Source organism: Grammomys surdaster, unplaced genomic scaffold (genome assembly GCF_004785775.1).
Source record: "Grammomys surdaster isolate TR1022 unplaced genomic scaffold, NIH_TR_1.0 333, whole genome shotgun sequence".
NCBI lineage: Eukaryota > Metazoa > Chordata > Mammalia > Rodentia > Muridae > Grammomys > Grammomys surdaster.
The window spans coordinates 254122-280598 of record NW_021604752.1 but is presented as its reverse complement, the minus strand read 5'-3'; the positions used below and the strand labels follow the sequence as shown (position 1 = coordinate 280598).

Genomic DNA, 26477 nt, shown 5'->3' with positions numbered 1-26477 from the left:
CTTCGGAGTGCCATAGAGAGGCTCCGCGGGACTGATTTAAGGACTGCAAGCCCAGACCAGGTTCTTTACCTGCCTCCACATCTGCATCTCGCAGCACCTGCAGCGGTGCACATCCTCCTCCCTTCACGCTCCCAGCCCATAGCTCCTAGTGTTTGCGTTCTGTCCCACGCTGCTTTAGCTGCCGCTCAGCGAAGATCTCCCTACACCGGTCGAAGCAATTTGTTGATGTCACTATCTGAAAAAGTCTTGTAGTTACCTGGATGTCCACATCGTTCAGATAGGTATCAAATTACCATGTACCTTCAACTTTACTAATACTTGCTAAAAATAGTTTAATTTCTTTTTTGCTTATCTAATGGGCAATGCGTTTTTAAATAGGACTTAATGCTCATGAGAACGGAGATTTTTCTTAAATACATTTTTAGAGTGTTATTTAGCTGTATATTTCAGTCTTTACAACACTTTTGGGACACATGTGCAGGAGGAGGTGAGCGGGGAAAGAGGGCTCACACGTGGAGGTCAGAGGATAAGTTGCTGGCGTTGTCTTTGACCCTCTGCTTCCACCGTGTGGGTCCCAGGCATCAAACTCAGGTTGTCAGTCTTGGCAGCAAAGCCATCTCACTGGGTAATTTGATAGCAACTCCTTCAGTGGAATACTTTGTGGCCAGTAAAGCAAGTTTTTCAGATACGTGTTTTCAAACAACCTGGTTCAAGACCATACTGAAAATGTTAAGAGTCTATACTATTCAGTAAGGTAGTCACTGGAAATACAGCTATGACTGAGGAGCTGCACTGTAATTTTACTTAATTTCCATTGGAATGGATACATGTTTGCTAGTGTTTACTTTATTGGAAAATGCCATATATTAAGGTCTCAGTGTCACCCCCTCTCCCTGGGGAAAAAAAAACCTGGAAGATCACCAACTGTTACTTTTAAAAAGCTGTAGAAGACATCTTATTTGCTTTTCCAGCCCCTAATTTTTCTTTGGGGTATTCTATCCTTCTATACCAGTGGTTCTCAACCTGTAGATTGGGATCCCTTTGGGCGTCAAATGAACCTTTCACAGTGATCACCATTGGAAAACAGTTATTTACATTATGACCCATAACAGTAGCAAAATTAGTTATGAAGTAGCCTCAAAAATAATTTTAGTTGGGAGTCACCACAACATGAGAAACTGTATAGTAAAGGGTCGCATTAGGATGGTTGAGAGCACTGCTCTATGCTTATAGAGTCTATAGCATCTGTGATTTAGGGGAGGCAGATGCTACCTCAGGCTTAGGCTGAACCATGCAGCTAGATCAAAAAAGCATTCTTCCAGTTCCTGGCCACAGTCATGGGTTCAGTCTTGGACATGTGACCTTGGCCAGTGGACACGAAGCTCTGGTCTCCGGCTCACCTATCCTCACTCTGAGACACTGCTGTCCTCGTCGTTTTTAAAAGCTTTGGATCTTAAAAATGCTCTGTGTGCCACAATGTAAACACACAGAATCCCATGGGCTGAGCACTTTCAGTTGGTTCAAATTAAGGCGGGGTGTGATGACGTAAGCTGTAAGCCTCGCCACCCGGCAGGGCAGGCTGAGAAGGTAAAGCTCACAGGTTTACTTTCAATCTGGGCTACAGAAAAATCAGTCTCAAACCAGTAGATCTTCATGCTTTATTTATATCACAAAGAAGATGAGCTTTTCTGCATGAAGACAGCCAAACACCTGACTTCTTGAACTCTGGCCGTCAACTCCATATGGTCAATTCTCACTGAGATCCAAGCAAGAAGTTTTGTGAAACATGACACACCGATTTTAAAATGCATATAAAAGGCTTGAGAATACCCACCATCACTTTGAAATAAAAGTTAGAGTGAGCACACTTGCCTTATCAGACACAAGATTTATTAGAAGGTTATAATTAAGATGTGTCGTTAATAGAAACGTAACAAAAAGGAAACAACTCCCAGGGAGCATTTTCACACACTCATATTCCAAGCAGCATCAGAAAGCACTGGTGAGTGCACCATCCACTGAGCTGGGTAACTATGGCTAGGTCGATAAGAAACAAACTCCATCCTTATCTTAGAGCATCCTCGGGGCTACATGGACCAGACGACCCAACATGAAAGGTTTTGAGATTTGTGGTTTCCCTCCTCTGCCTCCATCTCTGTAAGTCATTCAGTTAAGTTTCCCTCAAGTTACCAGGGTTGAGTGGATCTTCTTTAGTCTGTGGAATCTTGTTACAAGCAAGCAAGCAAACAAACAAACACCCCCTTTTAAAAAATTTAGAAATATTTAACTTCCCATATCGCCACCCACACAATATAATCTGGATTTATGAGTTAGTAAATTTCCCTTCAGGAAAACAGCACTATCTAATGACAGTGGCATTCCATGAGAAGTTCAGACTTCTGAAGGTCATAGCATGGAGCTCAGTGGTAGATTGCTTGCCTAACTTGTGTGGAGTCCTGAAAAAAAAACTTTTCTCAATTTAAAAAATGCAAAATATAGCCAAGTGTCTTGGTATTTCCATATAAATCCAAAGTCTCGGAAAGAGGAGAGAGGGGAAATCATAACATCAGAGCCAGTCTGGTACTGCATTACAAGATCTTGTTTAAATATAGATAAATAAATAAGTAAGTAAGTAACATTATAGAAGTCTTTTACTTCCTTGGTTAACATTACTCTTGGTAGTTTTGGAATTGATTATTTTCCCGTTTTTTTTTTTTTTTTCGTAGCATTCTCATTATACTGATCCAGAAAGTTTGATTGATTTTTATGGCACTGTCTTTTTAGGGTCTTAAGTCTTGAATTACATGGCCTGCAAATAGGGCTAATTTAACTTCTTACTTAACAAATGCTCTGCTGGCAAGTTTTTTGTGAACCTGACACAAGCTAAGTCGCTGGAGAGGAGGGAGCCTCAGTTGAGAAAACGTCTCCATAAGATCCTGCCATAGGCAAGCCTGTAGGGAATTTTCTTAGTTAGTGATTGATGGGGAAGCCCTCAGCCCATTGTGGGTGGGGAAACCTCTAGGATAGAGGTCCCAGATTCTATAAGAAAGCAGGCTGAGCAAGCTATGATGAGCAAGCCAGTAAGCAGTACCCCTCCATAGCCCCTACATCAGCTCCTGCCTCCAGGTTCCTGCCCTGTTTGAGTTCCTGTCCTGGCTTCCTTCTATGAACAGTGATATGAAAATGAACACTTTTCTCCCAAAGTTTGCTTTTGATCATGGTGTTTCATCCCAGTAATAGAAATAGTTTTCCCCCAAGCAATCTAAATCTTATCTAGGAAAACAGTATCACTTATAGACTTACTGATCATAACACTTCAAGTACCATATTAAGATAAGAAATATTTGTAGTATTTCCCCACTTTGTATATGTTGGCTATGAGTTTGCATATATGGGTTAGCTATGGGTTTGTTAGCATACACACACACACACACACACACACACACACACACACACACACATATATATATATATATACATATATATATATATGTATATATATATATATATATATATATATATATATGCTTTATCCTGATTAACTAGGCTCCTTTTTGTTGTAGCATGACTATGGAATGCCCCCTTAAGCTATTGTGTTTGAGCAGTTGGTCACCAGCAGTGGCAGTGTACTATTTGGGAAGGCTGTAGAACATTTAGAGGGTGGGGCCTTTTTGGAGGAAATGTGGAATCCAGGGAGGACCTTGAGTTTTTATGGCCTGTCATCATTTCTTGTTTCTCTCCCCACTTGACTGTGGATGCAGTGTGGCCAGCTGCTTCCTGCTCATGCTGTCCTGGTTTCCTATAACATTCTTGGCTGTGTGACCTGGAATTGTAAGGCAAAATATACACTTCCTCACTTAGTTGTCACAGCAAAAAGAAAAGTGATCAATATTCTCAGTTCCTTTAGGAATTGTTTTTATCATGACAATGCTAAACTTTGTCAAATGCCGTTTTTGGATCTACTGAGATGACCATGTAAATGCCTATCCTCCAATCTATTTATATGCTTTATTGTGTTTATTGATTTGTATTTGTATCTGATGACCCAGTCTTGCCTCTCTGGGATGAAATCAACTCAACCACACATGGCATCAATGTTCTTAGTGGAGTCTTGAAGTTAGTTTATAAATTCGTGAATTTACTTTATTGAGAATTGCCATGTATATATTAATTAGAGTAATTAGTCTATAGTTAAAAGTTCCTGCACAACAAAGAAAATAATCACCAAAACGAGATAACAAGGTCTCAAGGGAAACACACACAGGATTCTTAACTCTTTTTTTTTTTATTGGATGTTTTATTTACATTTCCTATGTTGTCCCCTTACCCCATCCCCCACCCACCCCAGAACCCCCAATCCCCTCACCCCTCCTCCTTCTTCTCTGTGGATGTAACCTCTATCTATTCCCCCCCACTCCCACCTCCCCACCCTCAAAATTCCCACCCCCTGGGGCATCCAGCCTTCATGAGGTCAAGGTTCTCTTCTTCCACCTATGCCCAGCAGGGCCCTCCACTCTTACATATTCAGTTGAAGCCCTGGATCCCCCCCCCTAAGTGCTCCCAGGCTGGTGGTTTAGACCCTGGGAGCTGTGGTTGGTTGGTATTATTGTTCTCCTCATGGTGCTGCAAATCCTTTCAGCTCCTTCAGTCTTCACTCTAACTCCTCTATTGAGAAACCCATGATCAGTTCAATGGCTAGTTGTGAGCATCTGCCTCTGAATATGTCAGACTCTTGAAGACCTCTGAGGAGACATCCATATCAGGCTCTTATCAGGATTCTTAACTCTTATCACAGACATACCTTCAATCCAGTAGCCAATAAACATATCCATGTATATTGTTGCAATGTTTACATTAACTAAGAAACAGAATGGATGAATGGATAGAGAAAATATGGTTCATATACACAACAGACTTTGATTCCACTATATAAAAACAAAATTATAACATTTTCAGGAAAACAGATGTGACAGCAGGGCATGAAGTTGTGTGATATAATCCAGAACCACCTGTGGATTCTTGATTTTAATGTGTGTGTAAATATATGTGTATAAGTTCAGGTCATGAAACTAGAAAGACACCATGGGAGGGGGACGGGAATTTGAGGGAGGAAGAGGAGAAAAGCAAACAGACAGAGGAGGTAATGCAGTACATGGAACATGAGAGCAGAGGAGGGGATTCAAGGGAGGCGGACTTGCAAAAGAGAGAAGGGGTAGGAGGGGAGGGGAAAGGGCAGGAGGAAGAACAAAGTGTGTGGAGCTGGGGTTCAACTCAGTCAGTCGAGTGCCTTGCCCAGTACACATACAATCCCTGATCAATCAATCCCCAGCGCCACAGAAATCAGATGTGGTAGCTCATGCCCATCATCCAAGCACTCAGGAGGTAGAGGCAGGAGGATTGGAAGTACAAGGGCATTCTCAGCTACACAGTAAAAGGACAGCCTAGGATACATGAGATTCTATCTCAAACAAAGAACAAATATAAGAAAATGTTATCATAAAACCCACTAATTTCTATGCTAGCCTAATATTTCATTTAAATTCTCTGTCACCTCACCCCCCCCCATTAAAAAAGCTGGGCATGATGAAACATGACTTTGAAACTCTGTAAGTTTAAGGACAGGCTGTTCAAAATAGTGAGTACTGGACCAGCCAGGGATACATGGTTAGCCTCTGTTTCAAAAACAAACAAACAAACAAACAGAAAAAAATCAATGCTGTGTTAAACAGTAGGACTGATGACATATTTCACTCTTGATTCTAATCAATTCCAAAGGAATTTTGTCTCTCAACAGGATGATATTCTTCTTCTTCTACTCCTTCTCCTTCTCTCTCTCTCTCTCTCTCTCTCTCTCTCTCTCTCTCTCTCTCTCTCTCTCTCTCTCTCTCTCAGACAAGCTCTCACTATGCATGTTGCCTAGTAGGACATTCTTCAGGAATCCTGAGAGATCTGGCAGTGCTGGGGGGTCTAGAGGACAGGAAAAAATCAGGGTGTTCTGCCAGGATCTGTTTAGTTCCCTGTGAATGAAGGCAGAGAGCAAGGAGAGGCACAACAAAAGGTTTGCTACACAGCTGGTCGTGACACTGTGGGACTGGACTCAGAGAAATGGAAGGAAGATCTGAAGTCAGCCTGTTTGTCTGGTCAGAGTGGCCTGGGGGATGCCAGTGAGTGTCCGCTGCAGTTGAGTTCTGGGATAAAGCGATGAGTAGGAGGAGGGAATTGAAGAGAGAAAATTGTTTCTGATCCACCAGAGATGGGGCAGGTGGGCCGAAGGTGGCCGCTGCTGGATTTGGAGTGGCCGAGGGAGAGGTGAAGATCTGCATGTAAAATTTCAACATCGTCATTATACTAGTAACATCAACATTTGTCTTGTAGGTTCAAAGGAAAAAAAAAACCACGAAAAATAAAGTTATAGTCTTAGTTCGTGCAAGAGCTGCCAGTAAGAAAGATGTCTGAAGACCGGGATAATGTGGAGCCCGAAGGATTCACTAGATCTGAGGCACTGGAGGAGCCTGGATCTGAAATAACAGATCCCCTGAATGAAGCTTCTCCTTACTCAAAAAGTAAAGAGTCCAGCCAGAATTATGAAGCAAATCCTTCAAAGTACACAGAAGAGCCAACAGATTCCTTCACAAGCCAGCTAAATAAAAATGAAGAGAAAAATACAGCGATTCCGGTTTTGGACACTAGCATAGAAGATATCATCCCGCTGTCAAAAATAGAAAGTCAGCAGAGTACTGAGTCATCAGATACTAAAATAGGGGAAGACTATTACCCAGCCAAATTCCCAACTGGGAGGAAACATAGAGGACGAATCTTTAATGGAAATCAGAAAGGATTTGACACGGAGGATGATACCTTTACAGTTAATCTTGAGGCCAGGGGTTTACAAGAATTCCCTGTAAACATTTTAAAAGTCAAATATGTAAAATATCTATATTTAGATAAGAATCAAATAAAAACTTTCCAAGGGGCAGACCCAGGGGATCTGCTAGGAGTTGAAATTCTGTCCTTGCAAGAAAATGGATTGTCATCAATTCCCTTGGAGATTCAGTTGTTTCACAATTTAAAGATACTAAATGCCAGTTACAATGAGATATCACACATACCCAAAGAACTACTACAACTTGGGAATATGAAACAACTCCTCTTAAATAGTAATCATATTGTGACTTTGCCTTCTGGCTTAGAAAATCTTAGATATTTGGAAACTTTAGGTTTGGGTAAAAATATGTTAACATATATACCAGATACTTTGTCTAGTTTGAAAAATTTGAAAATTCTCAATCTGGAGTATAACCAATTAACAATATTTTCTAAATCACTATGCTTTCTTCCAAAATTAAATTCTCTAAACCTTACTGGAAACATGATAGGCAGTTTGCCAAAAGAAGTTAGGGAACTCAAAAATTTAGAAAACCTTTTAATGGATCACAATAAACTTACTTTTTTGGCTGTGGAAATATTTCAGTTGCCCAAAATAAAAGAACTTCATCTAGCTGACAATAAATTGGAAGCCATTTCACCCAAAATTGAGAATTTCAAAGAACTCAGGGTGCTTAACCTTGATAAAAATTTATTGCAAAGCATACCAAAGAAGATTTCCCACTGTGTAAATTTGGAATCTCTTAGTCTTAGTGATAATAATATAGAAGAACTTCCTAAGAAAATCCGCAGGCTTAAAAATTTGAGGCAGCTCCATGTAAACAGAAATAAAATGATAAAAATGACTGAAGAAATTGCACATCTTAGTAATATACACATCCTGGAGTTTTCAGGCAATCAAATCACACATGTTCCTATTGAAATAAAAAATTGCAGAAAAATAACAAGAGTTGAATTGAGTTATAACAATATAATGTATTTCCCAGTGGGGTTGTGTGCTTTACAGTCACTCGACTACTTGAGTTTTAATGGAAATTATATTTCAGAAATCCCTGTGGACATGTCGTTCAGTAAGCAGCTGCTTCATTTAGAGTTGAATAGAAACAAACTCACCATATTTTCAGAACATTTATGTTCTCTCACTAATCTGGAATACCTGGATCTTGCTAAAAACCAAATAAAGACAATTCCGCCCTGTATCTCTGCTATGGTATCACTCCATGTTCTCATTCTATCTGATAATAAGTTCGAGTTTTTCCCAAAGGAACTGTGTTCTTTAAAAAACTTGCAAGTGCTTGATGTTTCAGAAAATCAATTACAGAAAATACCTTCAGAAATATCCAGACTGAAAAGGATCCAGAAGTTAAACTTGTCAAACAATAATTTCACACAATTTCCTATTGAACTGTGCCAACTTCAAACACTGGAGGAGCTGGATATGAGTCAGCTAAGGGGGAAAAAGGTAAGAATGCTCTTCTGGGCATGGAGGGGAGGGAGTCTAGGGGAATCTCAACCTGAAGAACAGGGTACATGTGTCCTGGCTAGTTTTATGTCAATTTGACATGAGCTAGAATCATTAGAGGGGAGGGAGACTCAATTGAGAAAATGCCTCCCTAAGATCAGGCTGTAGACAAGCCTGCAGGGTACTGTCTCAGTCAGTGATTGATGGGGGAAGCTCCAGCCCATTGTGTGGTGGTGGGGTTCCCATCTGGGCTCGTGGTCCTGGGTTCTATAAGAAAGCAAACAGAGCACACCATGAGGAGCAAGTCAGTAAGCAGCACCCTTGCATGGCCTCTGCATCCGGCCCCCAGGTTCCCACCCTGCTTGAGTTCCTACACTCGATGCTTTTGAAGATGAACTATTGTATGGAACTGTGAGTGGAGTAAACCCTTCCCTTCCCGAGTTGATTTTGGTCACAGTGTTGAGTCACAGCTATAGTAACCCTGACTAACAACTGTTTATATGTGTATTTTAAACAGGTGACATGTCCTATGTTTAAAAACATGGCTTAGAGACATACCACTCTACACAAAAGCTTTACAGGACATTTCATATACATGCAATGTGAAACAAAGAAAAATTGTAGATTACTTTCTATTTAGTTCATTAGGAGATTCTTCAAACTATGTGTTGTATTTGTATGCATTCCTGTGTCTGTGTGTGTGAATGCATGTGGGAGCATATGGGTACGCATGGGTGCATGAATACGGAAGCTGGATGTGTGTTCAATTGTGCTCCATTTTTGCTGCTGCTGCTGCTGCTGTTGTTTAGGAAGGGTCTCAGTATGAAACTAGTCAATCTTTTATTTTTTTATCCTTGAACCTACAATAAATTGTCCATTCCCAATTTATAACCTTTAGTTACCAGATAGTGGCATGATTCCGAATTTGTTCCAAGCCCTGGCTGTCAGAAACCATCTAGGAAAGGCTATGGCAAGCAAGTGAATTTTCTGGATGGCTTTGATGGGTATGCTCTGGAGGCAACAACCCCAGAGACATTATCCCAGGATTTCTTCCAGCTACTGATGTGCCTTTCCTGCCACTATTACATTGCCTAATTACTCCTGAGCATCAGCCCACCCTATTGGGCAGATTTCCTGAAGAAATCATATTGATGAAGACATACTTGCATGTAGTAATGCTGTATAGAAGAACTGATGATTTCAAAATTCCTCATAATGATTTTACAGAATTCCTATATTGATACAAGTAATTTTAAAGCCCATGTAGAATAAAAGCTACAAATAGAGCTCTGTTTACACTAGGAAAAGAAAGCAGGCTGGGAACAAATTCGGAATCACGCCACTATCTGGTAACTAAAGGTCATAAATTGGGAATGGACAATTTATTGTAGGTTCAAGGATAAAAAAAAATAAAAGATTGACTAGTTTATCTATACAAGACTTCAAAATAAGACACAAGGCAGATAATTGTTCTCTTCACAAAACCACACTAACTTGTGACATAAAAATTATTTTATTAAATGTATAATGAACCTATGGTGCTAGAAAATAGATAAGGAGTGTTCAGTCAGGTCCTAGTCTTAATGCAAAGACACGTAAACAATTCTGCAGTAACTCTCCCTAAACCTTGTCTATGGCATGAACTATTGCATTAAACTTACTTTGAAATTATGGAATGCAAAAGCACTTAGAAAAACGTATAATCAATTACTTCCAAGAAAGTACAAAAACTAAGAACAACAAAAGCAAGTGACAGCATAGCCCTTTTCTGCTTGAGCCAATGTGCGTGTGTCTGTATGTCTGGCTTTCTTCCTTTTTCTTTTTCTCTGGCTCAAGAAGAGTTAATGAACTGTGAGCCTCTTGACTAATCAAGACCCATGAGTCAAAGAGTTAATAGCCCAAGTAATTAAGTTTAATTTTTTAACCCCCTGTTGCTATCAGCAGGAGTTAAATTGCCAGATTTTGGCTCCTGAATACTGAAAGAGTTAAATTGTCAGAAGTCACCGGCTTTTGGCCCATGCTATGCCACCTTGCTGCCTGCCTTGGCTATGAGCTGGCTCTGGCACCTGGCTTCCTTGGAACATGCTGTGTAGACCTGGTTGGCCTTGAACTCACAGAACTCTGCCTGTTTTGCTTCTTCCTTGATGACTGTGATTAAACGTGAGTGTCACCTGCCCATTGTTGTCACTGTGCTCACAGGGTCTCTTGGTGAACCTGGAGCTCTCAAACTGGCTAGTCTAGCTGTCCAACAAATGTGCCTCCACCTGAGCCTGTCTGCACTAGGGTTACATGCAAAACCCAACTTGCAAGTAGGTGCTGGGGATCCAAACTCAGATCTGCACACATGCACACACTTTATTGCTTGAATCATCTACTTAAGTCCTATTATAAGTTTTAACTTTCCCAAATCATGAATGGCTCTGGGTTCAATCCCCACTACCCACAATGTATTGTTGAAAATCTAGAAAACTGAGAAGATAGGAATTTTCCACAAGTATATCATAATAAAACTATTGTATATTGCTTTAATATACTTTTAATCTTTTTCTTATGCATGCTTATAAGCAGTTATAAAAATACTATAAACTCAATTTAAAATTTTATTCTACACAAGCTTTTCTTTTTCATACTACGCAACAATCTTCCCAGTAAGTTTTATAATAAATACATGGTTTATGTAACTAATCTTCTGTCAAGCATTTAGAAATTTTCTTCATGATAATGCTTTAATATGTTTCTTCATAAATACATTTTCATATTTAAAGCTGTTTTCTTTGGAAATTACTCCTGAAAAATTGATAGATTATTGAGTTGTTTGTTTGTTTATTGTGCTAGGAATCAAACTCAAACCTCACACATGGTAGGTAAGGGCTCTACTACTAAATTATACCTCAAGCTTTGGAAATACTACTTACTTTTTAAAAGTTAAAAACAATTACTGATATATCTTTAGATCTCAATAACAACAGCTATCATCTATCTTTAATGCTGAACTATTTATTAAAAAATCTGTTCTTAAAAATCTTCCTTGATGCTCAAAAATAATCTCTATGATCTATGGCTACAGTTACAGCTCAGAACCAACTTAAGTGGCCTTTATAATGTAACACCTACTGGGTAATACATTTTCAGTGATCCTACCATGTGAGTGGTTTGCAGCCTAAGCAATGAAATGAAGATTGAGACAAGTTGTAGTAAAGTAGATTTTGAAGTAAAATACACGCTTTGGTTCTGTAATATAATTACCAGCTAATTTGACTAATTTCCTGGAAGTACATTGATTCTCTCTTCCTGTGTCTAGACTATCTCCCTAACGTTCTCCTTCTCACTAACTCTTTCTTTGACCTTATCACACTCTCTTGTCACACACATAGTCCCTATCACTCTAGTTCCACAGTTGGCAACTTTCCCTGGAATTTCCAATGTCTCTATCTCTGCTCTTGTCCATGACTAACACATGCCTCGTTTACTCCAGCAACCACCTACATGGTGCTCTCTGACTTATTTTCCTGTTTCATCAGGCTTTGTCAGTCATCAGACTTCATTCCAGATGATGATTCTCTTTTTTATAATGCCTGTTTTATCTATGTGATTATTTTGCTTTGACGTATGTGTGTGCCTGGTTCCCATGGAAGCCAGAAGAGGATGCTTGATCTTCAGGAACTTTACAGTTCTTTGTGAATTGCCATGTGGGTGCTGAGAGCCAACTTGAGGCCTTCACAAGAGCAGCAAGTGCTCTTAACTGTGGAGCCAAATCTCCAGAGCCCTGGGAGCTGCTGTCAGTATGCTGTATTTGGCATGGTGGTGTCTGACTGTGACCCCAACACTAATGAGGCTGAGGTAGGAGCTAGTGAGTTGATGCTCGACTTGGGAGACTCTGTCTGAAAAAGAAGGGAAGGAAGAAAGAAAACAGGGAAGAAGGAAGAGAGAGATAGTAAGAGAGAGGGGAATTCGTGATTGAAGGAGCTGCCAAAAGCCGCAGTTAAAGCCTTTACAAGACCATTTCAACAGTCTTTAGATGGAGAAACATTGTTTATAAGAATCTCTGTTCAGAAGAATATCCAATGCGATTGAAAATGTCACTTTGATAGAATGGAAACGAAACATGTAAAGGATTAGTTTATCTATTAGCTGATCAATAACCAACCATCTTTAGAAGATGAATATGATTAGTCACAGATCTTCTACTGGGCGAAGTGATGATTACTCAGCAGGACTCTGCTTTCAACATTTGGACCATCTTCTCAGAGCTCTTTCTTCCTCTGATAACACTGAGCAATATTTAAAGACTATTTAGCCAAGCATGGTTGCTGCAGGATGTGATCATGCTGTGAACCCCCAAGATCGTGTTATTTAATGGAAATATCTGTTTCTAGTTGTGGTGTGGCTCATCCCTTAGCACACACATCCAATCCCTCTGTCTAGAATACAGACATGACTTTAGCACACACCATTGATCCAAACAATGAATGTAAAGTTAGTTTGTAGAAGTAAACACCCATGTTTTAAAGTGACATCTAATTGAGTGGCAGACATTATGAAGAATTAGTGAAAGATTTGACAGAATAGGATACTCCCAATTCTTATGAGAAGAGGCAAGAGGGAAGGTAGTACAGAGTGAAAGAGAGGAGAAAGGCAGTTTTACCAGGAGAGTTTTACAGAGATGAGTTGAAGAGAGATCAAGCTAGACACAGGTGAAGACTGAACCAGCCAGTGAATGAGGAGACAGAAGATTAGAACAGATTGCCAGAACTAGTTTGACACCAGGCAGAGCAGAAAGTCAGAGGCTGAAAGAGAAGCCAGTTTGAATCAGTCAGCTTGGAGAGAACTTTGTGCCAGAACAGCTGAGTGAACCAGCCAGCCAAAGCTCAGAAAAAAACAAGAAAGAATGGACTTCATATGTCAGTAGTAAATTCTACGGGCTGAAAACTTTCTTGGCCTAGATTAGATTGGACAGAGACGGAAAGCTTCCAGGACTGGCCTCGGTTAGCAGATGGAGGCACTAAGCCTCAACAATAATTACCACAGAAGAATAAAAGTTACATTTACATATGGTTGACCATGTCTCTAATCCCAGGAAGGGGGCAGGAGGAGCAAGGTGGATGTCTGTGAGTTTGAAGCCAACCTGTTATATATTGCTCCATGGAAACCAGGGCTACATAGAGAGATACTGTCTCAAAATAACAAGACAAAACAAAAATTAAATGAAATGTTCAAAAAGAATATTTGAAGGAAATCATAGGCAGGCCTGCCCACCTATGCTGATCTTTTACCTACTGTATAAACTTGGAAGTCTTGCATGGTCTTGATTACTCACGTATAACTCTGAAGTATCTCTTCTCTGTACAGGGCACCCCCTCACTAGCCATATTTATGCATGATATTAATTTTGCTTTATGTAACATACTTTAATCCTATTCATTGTGTGTGTGTGTATGTGTCATGTGTATGTTTATGATGTGTGTGATTTGTACATGTGTAAGTATGTGTTGTGTGTATGTGATGTGATATGTGTGTGTATCTGTGTGGTATGTGTATATGTATGCATTGTGCGTATATTTGTGATGTGTCTGTGTGGTATTTATGTATGTGTTGTGTGTATGTTTGTGATGTGTGTGTGTGGGGTATGTGTGTGTGTATGTGTTGTATGTATGTTTGTGATTTGGTGTGTGCGTGTTGTATGTGTATATGTATGGGCTGTGTATATGTTTGTGATATGTGTGTGTGTGGTATATGTGTATGTATATGTTGTGTATATGTTTGTGATTTGGTGTGTGTGTGTATGTGTGTGTGAATGTGTGTGTGCTATGTGTATCTGTGTGGTGCTGGGAGATCAGCCCCAGCAATCTCCAGGTCCCTCAGTAGAGACAAGAAGTTGGAGAGGAAGGAGTGTGTACCAGGCATGGGTACCAGGGGAATCTAGCATCCTGACTGACTGGCAGTCAGAGTGCTTCTTTATCTATTCAGAACTCAGAAGGCAGGGATCAATTCATGTTGGTCTAAGTCATAGATCATATTACTTTTGTCCCTGGACATGGGTTTTAACTTCCTCTTGGTCCTAAGTTTAGTCATCATTGATAAATCATGACAGAACAGTTATCTTTTCCAATTACTTTTCTCATCAGGCCTAAAACCAAACTAAGAATCTGCAGGCACATTTTAACGAAGCATGACTGCCCATTCTCAAACTGGTAGCTCTTGGGGTTTCAAAGGCACTAGACAGAAAGAAAATCTTCAGGCCAGCCTGGGCAGATTGCCATGTCTGGAGCAGTGTATTATCAACTTTTAATGACCAGAGGGCCAGTTGTCATTAAGTCCATAAAAAATCTTCATGCCAAAGCTGCTGTGGTTGTTAATCAATTTCTGACACAATAGAATGTTTATATTTTATATCATTGTAGAATTTATTGACATGTCTAACCTTGGTATTCTTTTCTTCCTTGATCATATGACACCACAGTGGTTCTATACAAGCTAACTTTTCTAGAAAAGGGGGGGTCTTAATACTTCATTCTCTTATCATTCATCCACACCATTCTTCGTCCATCAGTATAAGCCCCTGTGTATGGTAGAGATAACTCCAGCCAATCTAACTTTGTTGCTGTATCTTTTCTCAAAGGGGCAAACCGTGTGCAGCCCCCAATCTTATCTGCCACATAATCACCTGAGCATATAGTAGGAAGATGCTATTAATCTGATCTGCTGCCAACCCATCTAGCCTATGGAATTGTGTTTACTTTTTTATGTTACTTTATTCTAATTATCTTGTTCCTGAATAAGTACAGGGATAGATGCTCCAAGAACATCTTGGAGTCAGAACCTCATAAGGAGATCCCTGGCATCATGAAATCACAATCTCCAGAGCATAAGGAAGACTTTCATGTAGGGCCAGATAAGAATATCTTCCTAAAAGCAGGAAACGTATGCTCAGGACTTTCTTCGGGACTCTTAGAAGAAGTACTTGTGGGAGAAGGCATAAGTGATTCATAAGAAATTTCCAATCAATTCAATATCCTCACGTTGTACGAATATTAAAAACTCCCAAGCATATAACATGTGGAGAGCAAGACCAAAAGTGAAAGACCACACAACAATGATTGCATCATGTGGCTCAGCTTTACTGAACCTTTGTCAAGCAGCTGTGCTGACTTTGTGACTTTCACTGTTCTCATTAAATGTAACTGTGCCAGTGTAGTATGTGTGTGTGTGTGTAGGCGTCTTTGTGTGTGGTATATGTGTGTGGTGTGTGTATGTTATATGTGTGTCTGTATCTATGTGGAATGTGTGTGGTATGCATGTGAGTATGAATGTGTTATGTGTGTGTGGTGGTATATTTACAATATGTGTGTTGTATGTGTGTTGTGTGTATGTGTATATTGTATGTGTTTTGTGTGTATGGTGTATGACTATAGTGTGTTTGTGGTATGTGGTATGTAGGTGGTGTGTGTGGTATGTGTGGGGTCATGTATTATGTGGGGAGTTAGTGCATATGTGTGCACTCTTTGTGAAGAGATTAGGAAAAAGTATGACTGATGAGTTGGAAAAACTTGAGAGATGAAAAAAGACAAAGCAGCATCAGCCTTAGGGAGAGAAGAAAGGCATGGGGCTGCAGCCACTGTGCTGGCTTGGGAAGTGTGGGGGCCCCAGGCAACAGTGTTAACTGCGGAGCACTGATCAGATTGGGGAACATATGGGTGATACACAAAAGCCCAAAGATTTCAGGAAGTGGAGTCACTAAAACCTGTAACAGAATGAAAGTATCTCTTTACACAAAGGCTGGAACAAAACTCTCATTCTTCTAGTTGCTTTCAGGGGGAAATGTAGGAGACAGCTATTTCTGGATTTATAAACTTATAATTGTGTAATCATCTTTGCAGTTAACAAAACTTCCAGAAGAGATATCTCATATGACTCAACTAAAAAACCTCAACATCTCCAACAATGTCATCAAAGATATTCCAAAAAATATAGGGGAGCTGAGAAGTCTGGTTAGTTTTCATGCAAGCAACAATCAAATAAGTTCTCTTCCACCATCCTTACTGTCTTTAAAACTTCTAGAGAGCCTAGATCTCAGAGGTAAGTTTCAAACATAATAAGCAGTAAGTAGAATCTGTAAGGAGAACATTGGTCTGAGATTGCAGCTTTTTCTGAAAAACAAATGTCAATGCATAAGGTGGGCATCAGAGGGAGAGAGGCTCAGTGCTTTTCTTACTTAGAGGAAATGAGCACAAAGTTGAAGAGTTGGTTTCTTGTCTTGAATCCAGAGATGGAAACATCAGGAAACAAGTGCTATGTTGGGGGAATGGGAAAGAAGAGGAGGAGCTTTGGATGGGAAGCTGGGAAGAGGGCAATACGGGGTGGGGTGCATAAATAACACTATGGATGTTTGAAAAGACATAAGGAATCACACATGATGTTTACTAAAATGACATGTAATATACATATATAGATATATAGTTTAGATAAAGTTATGCTATTCGGGGTGACAATGCTCTGCCATAGGCCATCTAATGAAAACTCCAGTACAGGCATGAGAAACCTCTTCTCTAGCTGTTGGTCAGGGGAGTCCAACAGACTTCCAAAGCGATCAATATTGCCATTGACTGCCTTCCAGAATTAGAAGGTAAGACCTATTACTCAATACGCCACACACTTTGGACACAGGATTAGGAAACATCAAACTGGAACAAACCTGGAAGTCTCCTCCCTGAGAACTGGGTCTCTTACTGTCAGACAGTGTTATGCAAGTTGTCAAGGGAGAGGAGCAACTGGTAGTCCTACACAGCTTCAAGCTTATGAAACACAAGCATGACTGGACAGGAAGATACCCACAGGGTCAACAGCGACAATTTTGCCTTTGGGATAAGTGACAGCTGTGTAATTGGACTTAAGGCCCACTCAAAAGGAGGATATTGATGCCTGTACTATAAACCTATCGAAGTACCCATGACTGGAAAGATCACAGCCTGGAGAGGAGGACCTATAATTGTCAGCTTCCTAAAGCAATATAATTTCTTACTGTTTTCTAAATAATTATCCTTACACCACCGATAAATTCATCTCTCACCCTCACTAAAGAAGCTTCTTTTTACAACAGATGAGAGACTATTTCAAAGATCCACAATCTATCAGAATTCAGGGAACAAGTTACTGTGGTACCCAATCCTATCTGATGTATCTGCAATGCAATCCTTAAACCTGAGGCTTAGGGGAAGTTGTGGAGGAGGGGGCAGAAAGACTGTAAGAGTCCAGAGCTTAGGATGCCACTGTTCCATAGTGCCCCCTAGGCATAATGGAGAAGCTGTATCCAAGAGTTCTCAACAAACATGGTTGCTTGAACAAGCCCAGCATAACGACAACCTTAGCTGGCATGCCACTATAGACGAGGAAAATTCCACATGGCCTCACCAACAGGTGAAGAGCTACAGGCTACGAGTGGCTACAGAGAAAAGGAGGATCCGCTTTCTCTGTGAACAGCTTCCACATTGGTTGTCCAATCCCAAATGATCATCCCTGAACAGACGTACACATGAACAAAGCTAAGTGGACTCAGTAGGTCATAGATACATGTGTATCATTCTCATGTACATACAAGCAATAGGAATGATGAAGAGAACACGGATCTGGAAGCAGAGATGTGGGAGGGTTGGAGGTGGGCGAGAGGAGGAGGGAGTGATGTGAGTGTCATGCTTATGTATATGTTCTCAAAAGATAAACTATTAAGAAGAAAAAAAACCAAAATACCATCAAACAAAGAGAATTTCACAGAGCCATCTGCTCTATTGGAGACTGGAACTCCCAACTGGAAAAACATTGCCTGGAGATGCTTGAGTTAGGACAACATCAAGACAGATTGGCCAGGGACATCATACTTTGCCTTCAGGCTGGGGCAGTTCTCTGTGGTTCCACATCAGAATTAGAAAATATTAAAACCCATTCTGTCAATCAATTTCCAAAGACAAACTGGGTTGGCTTCTCACAGGTCAGGGGAAAAGCCATGTTTCAACACCCCCTCCCAAGTTCAGGTCTGAAGGCAGTCCATCTCTAGACGGGCCAAGGAGAGTTAAGGTTACCACAGAAGTGGCAGTGTCCGGAAGCAGTGACTGAGGAAGTAATGAATGGTCACATACCGACCCTTTAGAGCCGTGGTTCTCAATCCTGATGCTGCAGCCCTTGAATATAGTTCCACGTGTTGTGGTGACACCCCTCCCACCAATTATTTTCATTGCTGCTTCATAATGTTGTTACTGCTGTGAATCATAATGTAAATAACTGTGCTTTCCAATGGTCATAGGTTATGCCTGTGAAAGGGTCTTTTGACCTCCAAAGGGGTCCTGACCCACAGACTGAGAACTACACTTTTAGTGTAGAATGATGGAATGAATGGTCAAGCTTTAAGCACAGAGCCTGACATCATGGTTTTAACAGATGCTAGCATCTCTGCCCCCAAGAAGACGGAATAGCAAATTAAAGAAAAGAACACGGGCACAGTGAACCTGGGAAGGAGAGTTCCCTCATGGACATGGCCCAGGTTTCTTTGCATCTACTTCAAAGCCGTGGTGCTGGTTTTAGTTACTGCCTTCCAGATAGCCTGTTGGCTAGTTTTCTGATAAAATTACATCTGTAGTCTACAGCAACATCCGTTCTGATCCTAGCTCCTCTGGCAGATTGGTTATTAAATGTTTTGATAGTATCACTGTCTACAGTGCCTACACAGAGCTCTGAAATGATCCTCAAGGTATTTTTCTGTTTCTAATTTTCTGTAATTTGCATACAGAGTAATGGGCTTTACTGTGACATTCCGTACATATATGCCTTTACTCTTATTTCCTTCCCCCGCTCCTCGACTTCTCTATGCTACTGCCCTCCTCTTGCTGGTCCCCCTCTCTGCTTTTATGTGATATGTATTCCATTATTCTTTTTGTCTTCCTTCTTTTGTCCTTTAAGATCTTTTCCATCTCCTTTTGATTCTCTTGCTACATTCATCACACACACACATACACACACACACACACATACACACACACACACACATATATATGCACATGTACACACACATGCACGTAAATATGCACGCACACACATGCTCATAAACATGCATGCACATGAACACACACACACACAAAGTTAAAATCTAGAGTTCTGGGGCTGGAGAGTTGGCTCAGCAGTTAAGAGCACCGGTTGCTCTTGTAGAGAAACCAGATTCTATCCTAAGACTCACACGGCAGCTCACAACTGTCTGTATTTCAAGTGTTAAGAGATTCCCTCTTCTGATCTCCATGGGAACCAGGACTTCACATGGTACATATACATACATGCAGGCAGAACACTTCTACACGTAAAATAATACATTAATTTAAAACATTTAAATCCAGAGTCTGCATATAAGAAAAATAGTGCTTTCCATTCTTAGTCTGGCTTAATTTGATTAACATAATGAGCTTCAATACTAATTTTTATACAGATATCATTATTTCATTTATCTTTTAATGGTTGGATAAAATTCTATTTTATACACCTGCCTTTTCCATTTGTCTGTGGATTGACATCCAGCGGTTCCATTTCTTAGCTACTGTGAGCAGTGCAGCAGTCAACATGGACAGACTGTGGAGTGTTAGCTGAGTGTCTTCATATGTTTCCCCAGGAACAGTATCACTAGTTCTTTGTTTTATTTGTTTGTTTGTTTTAGCTTTATAAAGCCCCCACCACTGATTTCCAGAATGGCTATACTCTGTATATTCTCACCAGCAGTGTATAAAGTTGCTCTTTCCTCACATATGTTTGCTGCTTGAAAAAACTGTTTTTAACAAAGTGTAATATCCAAACTGAAAGAGTGCATACTGCCAATCTCCCCTGCTAATGCTGCTTGAGCTGTGCCAGACCTTGATTCTCAATACCACGCTTCGTCAAGAGGAACAGCCCTTCATCTACACGATAACTAACAGAAGTCTAAAATACAGAAACAGTACAAGGGAAGCAGCTAGTGTGAGATGACATTAGCCAATACTAAAGCACTACAGACTGCCAATGCTCCTGTGATCTAAAATTATTCTAGTCAGGATTGGCATTCATTAAGAAAACAAGTAGCGACAAATTCTGCCAAGGATGTCAAAAAAAGGGAAGCCATCACGTGGAGATGTCAGTGAATCCAGTCACTATGGAAGTCAGTCTGGAGGTTGCTCAGAAAACTAAAACTGGATCTCCCATGTGACCTTAATACCACACCCGTGTTTCCACCAAGACTCCAAGTGAATGCATCACAGAGATTCCAGTACATCAGTGTGCACTGAGCAGCATTCCTGTGTGGGCAAGTATAATGGAACCAACCTAGTGCCCAACAGCAGAGGACTGACAACGAAAACATGATATACACTCAAAACAACCCTTTAGTCACAAACAATGAAGTCATGTCAGTTTCAGGGTGATCATTTAAATGGATTAAGTCAGTCTCACATAGACAAATAGTGTGTTTCCTCTCATTTGTGCTTCTTATATTTTATATAAATACAAAAAAATGCATGTATATAAAAAGTAACACTGGAGAGAGCACAGAGGAAAAATGGGGTGTAAGAAAAGGGAGGTCAGGGACATGGGAAAATATGCTCAACATACAATGTAAACTTGTGTAAAACTTTAATATTTTTGAAAGTTTATTTTACAAATGATGATACTTATTCTGCAAAGTCATTTGCTGTATTGTAAAAGGATAGCTTCTGGCCTCATTTTCTGACCTTCAGGAGAAACTGAACCACAGTGGTTTTTATACACCCTCCTTTCCCCTCCTAGCATGGACATTAGTAAGAACCCTGGAACTGTCATCATAGTGAGTGTCCTTGGGCACTTTACCAAAACAGTAGACTTCTGTATGTGTAGCTTCTGTTGCAATAGTTTAATTCTACAGAAAGGTGTATTCATTACCATTTTTCCTTACTAGGAAACAATGTGACAACTTTGCCCAGTGGTATCTACAAACTTTCATCTCTGAAAGAGATAAATTTTGATGACAATCCTTTGATGAGACCTCCAATGGAAATCTGTAAAGGGAAACAGATGCATACGATCACATGCTATCTCCAAAGAGCAGATGAAAGAGATGGTGGGTGATGAGTGAGGGATTATCTTCACAAGAAACTGTCTGGTATCTGTACAATAAAAGAGCTTGCTCTAGTTGGAGATTTTAATCTGGTGGTAAAATTAAAAATTATTTATCATCTTCCTTTATGTGAAGGTTAGCTGTTTATGTTAATAAATCTGATTATTTAGTCACAGGGATATTGGAATATCTAAAAGTGCTCCCCAATCATCTTACCATGTATCATAACTATACACACAAGAGCATATACCAGTGTAGGCTGATGACAAAATTGTACTAACAAGGACTGTCCTTCGTAAGCCACTCATGCACATGGCTGCCATGCAGAAGCTTTTCTGAGACTTGAGCATCCGTGAGAGAAGTAGCTTGAGAGAAAACTAAGTCATAGTGGCTGTCTCCTTCAACTTACTTTGGCTGACTGTACTACATCAAAGGGAACAGAGTTTCACAGGTCCATGTAGTATTTCTATTGTATAGAGAAAGGTGGTCAAGTTAGGTGGCTGAACTCCCATGCTAAAGTTCTGTTTCTCCAGTTCTCAAATAAACAGGATGCGTGTTGATTAGCTTTTTACCTAAAAAGGACAGTAGGAATATGCATTATCATATTCCATGATGGGTAAGGAAGGCATTCTTGGCAGAATGACCTAAGACAGGCTCTGTCTTGTTTACAAAATTAAAAAGTGGGAGAGCCAGAGAGCTTTTAGGGCTGCTTGGCAAGAATCTGACACAGGTCAAGGACAAGGAAGTAGGCTTCAAGCAGGAATCTGACATTAGACTAGAACAAAGAAGTAATTTCAGGTAGGAATCTAAATCTTAGGCTAGAACAAGGAAGTTGGCTTCAGACATGAAAATGACTTTGGGTTAGGACAGGATAGTTGGCTCAGATATTTTGGTCATCCTGATATGCCCTTAGAAACAGTGATCACAGGAGTGTTCACAGAACTTTGTTTATTGCCTTGCTTGTTCTTTGACTATTTGTGTTTATTGTCTTGTTTGTTCTTTGACTATTTGAGTTTATTGTCTTGCTTGTTCCTCAACTATTTGCATCTGTTGTATTGCTAGTTCCTCAACCCAGAACTGACCTTAATACTTGCATGTAATTAAAATGGTATAAAAGCAAAAAGGAGGAGGGGGAATGGGATAGGGGGTTTCTAGGGAGGGGAAATAGGGAAAGGGATGACATCTGAAATGTAAATAAATAAAATATCCCCCCCCCAGAAAGACTGTAGGAAACAGCAGTACCTCAAAGAGTGGGGAAGGGAAGAAATCTAGACATTCACCACTTTTCTTGAGTTGTCTTTATCCTCCAGTTTTGATCCTCAGGGAAGCTGGGGATAGGATCATGGGAGGCTTATTAATTCTGTAGTTTACAAGGATTATAGAGTTCTTTTCTAATCATTTTATAGAGTAATTAGAATTTCTCCTTATCATTAACATGAAATCTAGTCTGAGGGATTAATAGTATATATACAATTTCCCAAAATGAAAAGATCAGAACATATTTGTCATGATACGGAGCATGAGAGTTCCCTAATTCTTGAAAAATCTCATGGTATTCTAAAATCTCACTCCAGATCCCACTATCTAGAAGTTTCCTCTTTTAAAAAAGCACTAATAGATCTGGAAATATGGCTCAGTGGTTAAAAGTATATACTGTTCTTACAGAGATCTTGAGTTCAGTTCCCAGCACCCACATTGGGTAGCTCACAGTTGCCTGAAATAACAAATCCAGGGGATCTGATATCCTTGGCCTCTGTGGCTACCTACACTCGTGCATAGATCGCCAAACTCTCACATACTCATAATTTTTTTGAGTCAGGGTCTTTCCATGTAGTAGTGGTTGTCCTGGAACTCCCTGTAACTAGGCTAGCCTTGAACTCACAGAGATGGCCTGCCTCTGCCTTCACGAGTGCTGGGATTAAAGTTATATGCTACTATACCTGGCATTACATAATTTAAAAAAATCAACATCTAACAATGAATTACTTTAATTTAAATATCTAATATAAGATATTTACAATAGATGTTAATTTCTCAAAGTAGTTAATATAAAAAAGTCAAGTCCTCCATTGGGGACCCCATGTTCAGTTCAATGGTTGGCTGCAAGCATCCATCTCTGTATTTGTCATACTCTGGCAGAGCCTCTCAGGAGGCAGCTATAACAGACTGCTGTCAGGAAGCACTTCTTGGCATCTGCAATAATGTCTGGGTTTGGTGTCTGTAGATGGGATGGATTCCCAGATGAAGCTGTCTCTGGATGGCCTTTCCTTCAATCTCTGCTCCACACTTTGACCCCATATTTCCTTTAGACAGGAGCCATTATGTGTTAAAATTTTACAGATGAGTGGGTGGCCCCATTCTCCAACCAGGGGCCTTCCCTAACCTCTGGATATGGTCCCTAGAGGTTCTCCCTCCCCTTTGTTGGGCATTTCAGCTAATCTCATCCCTGTTGGGTCCTGGGAGCCTCTTGCTTTCCTGACATCTAGGACTTGCTGGTGGCTACCCCCAGTTCCCTATCTCCCATTGCTATGGGACACCTCTGTTCAAATTCCTGACCCTCTGCATACCATCCCTGTCTCCTTCCATACCTGATCCTTTTCCTCCTCCCGCTCCTCTCTTCCTCCCAAGTCTCTCCCACCCTCTATTTCCCACGAATATTTTGCTCCATCTCTAGACAGCCCCTCCTTCAGTTTCTGTCCCACACTTTGTCTCCATATTTGCTCCCTTGAGTATTTTGTTACTTCTTCTAAGAAGGACTGAAGCATCCACATTTTGGTCTTCCTTCTTCTAGAGCTTCATATGGTCTGTGAATTTTATCTTGGATATTCTAAGCTTTTGGGCTAATATCCACTTACCAGTGAGTGCATACTATGTGTGTTCTTTTGTGATTGTTTTACCTCACTAAGAATGATATTTTCCAGTTCCATCCATTTGCCTGAGAATTTCATGAATTCATTGTTTTTAATAGCTGAGTAGTACTCCGTTGTGTAAATATACCTCATTTTCTGTATCCATTCCTCTGTTGAAGGACACCTGTGTTCTTTCTAGCTTCTGGCTATTATAAATAAGGTTGATATCAACATAGTGGAGCAGTTGCCCTTGTTATATGTTGGAGCATCTTTGGGTATATGCCAAGGAGTAGTATAGCTGGATCATCAAGTAGTACTATGTCCAGTTTTCTGAGGAACCACCAGACTGAGTTCCAGCGTGGCTGCAACATCTTTCAATCCCACCAACAATGGAGGCATGTTCCTCTTTTTCCATATCTTTGCCAGCATTTGCTGTCACCTGGGTTTTTTATCTTAGCCATTCTGACTGGTGTGAGGTGGAATCTCAGGGTTGTTTCGATTTGCATTTCCCTGATGACTAAGGATGTTGAACATCTCTTTAGGTGCTTCTCGGCCATCTGAGTTTCCTCAGTTGAGAATTCTTTGTTTAGCTCTGTACCCTATTTTTAATAGGGTTATTTGATTGTCTGAAGTCTAATTTCTTGAGTTCTTTATATATATTGGATATTAGCCCTCTATCAAATGTAGGATTGGTAAAGATCTTTTCCCAATCTGTTGGTTGCTGCTTTGTCCTATTAACAGTGTCCTTTGCCTTACAGAAGCTTTGCAATTTTATGAGGTCCCATTTGTCATTTCTTGATCTTAGAACACAAACCACTCTTGCTCTGTTCAGGAACTTTTCCCCTGTGCCCATGTGATCAAGGCTCTTTCCTACTTTCTCTTCTATTAGTTTCAGTGTAGCTGCTTTTATATGGAGGTCTTTTATCCACTTGGACTTGAGCTTTGTACAAGGAGATAAGTATGGGTTGATTTGCATTCTTCTACATGCTGACCGACAGTTGAACCAGTACCATTTGTTGAAAATGCTGTGTAATATTTTTTCTAAGCAGCCATTTTAGGTGATTTGGCTCCTCAGACTCTAAAAGTAATAGTGTGGGGAGCAAAGGAAGACAGTTCAGTGCTATATTGTTATTTTCAATTTTAATCGACATATATATTTGATAAAAAGCACAGAAGAAAACTAAATATAAACTCAGAGCATATTTTAAAAAAAGAAATAATGTTTCTTCTATGTTCAAATGTAGAGAAAATCTTAGAGAAGATATTCAACATAGTTGCCAACAGTATCACTGAAACAAATTTTGAATTTTTGCAACAAAAACTAAACATGGCAAGCTCCGAAAATAGCATCCCTGTAAAGACGTAAGTATGGATGGCATTTGGAAAAAAATGTATTTTCATTTCTGCATTGGTATGGTCTTGATACTACATCGTTTTGAAATATTTACATCAACCTAAACTCTACTGTGGCTGATAGCTTTTGCTTATGACTGTATGTGGTCCTCGTTAGGCAAGCATACAATGTACTGAAGAAGAAGGGAGGCCTGTGAGGATGAGCTACTGGGCTTTTAGTCTAGCTGGCTTCCTGACACTGGGCATGCCCTTTTCCTCCTCTCTGCTTCAATTTTTTTCAGTGGTAAAATAACACACTGAACTTAGAAAGTTGCCAAGAGGATCAAGTGAGACTAAGCTATAACGGATTACTTAAAAATTTTGCTGTATTGGTTTATAGTAAATAACCCATGGTGATTATTGTCTTTAGAGCTGAATGGAAGTACTGAGGTAATGTTTGCTTCTGTGTGTCAGGCTCATGGTGAATGATCATAGACACTGACTTCAGCTAAATTCAGTCTTGCATAAATGTGGTAAATGAATTTGAACACTTAGACAACCTTTAAGCAGCTTAAAATAAAATGTTCTTTGTAATTAAAATAATTGTTATTTAAATTTTTTGCAGCACTATTCCATTAAATGAAAAAATCTACCAGGCATTCGTTAAGTGGAAAGCAGAGAAGAATGTATTATTCACAGCTGCTGCCTTAAGAGACAAACTTTTTCGGGCACTAAATATGATAGGTGCCTATGATATAATGGACAAGATCAGAGCGCTGAACCTTTATACAAGTGCCATCAAACTCTAGCTTGTGGATCTGAAACAGCAGCTCGAACCTTACCACGCACTTACAGA

General features: G+C 40.1%; 1 protein-coding gene across 1 annotated transcript; it reads left to right on the top strand.

The window, feature by feature from the left end:
- LOC114630195 (leucine-rich repeat and death domain-containing protein 1) lies at window positions 1-26477 on the top strand. Its single transcript, XM_028778282.1, has 6 exons — window positions 1-281; window positions 6376-8347; window positions 16225-16423; window positions 21282-21443; window positions 25534-25651; window positions 26247-26477. The coding sequence occupies exons 2-6, from the start codon at window positions 6449-6451 to the stop codon at window positions 26428-26430; spliced, it is 2562 nt and encodes an 853-aa protein (XP_028634115.1). The 5' UTR covers window positions 1-281; window positions 6376-6448; the 3' UTR covers window positions 26431-26477.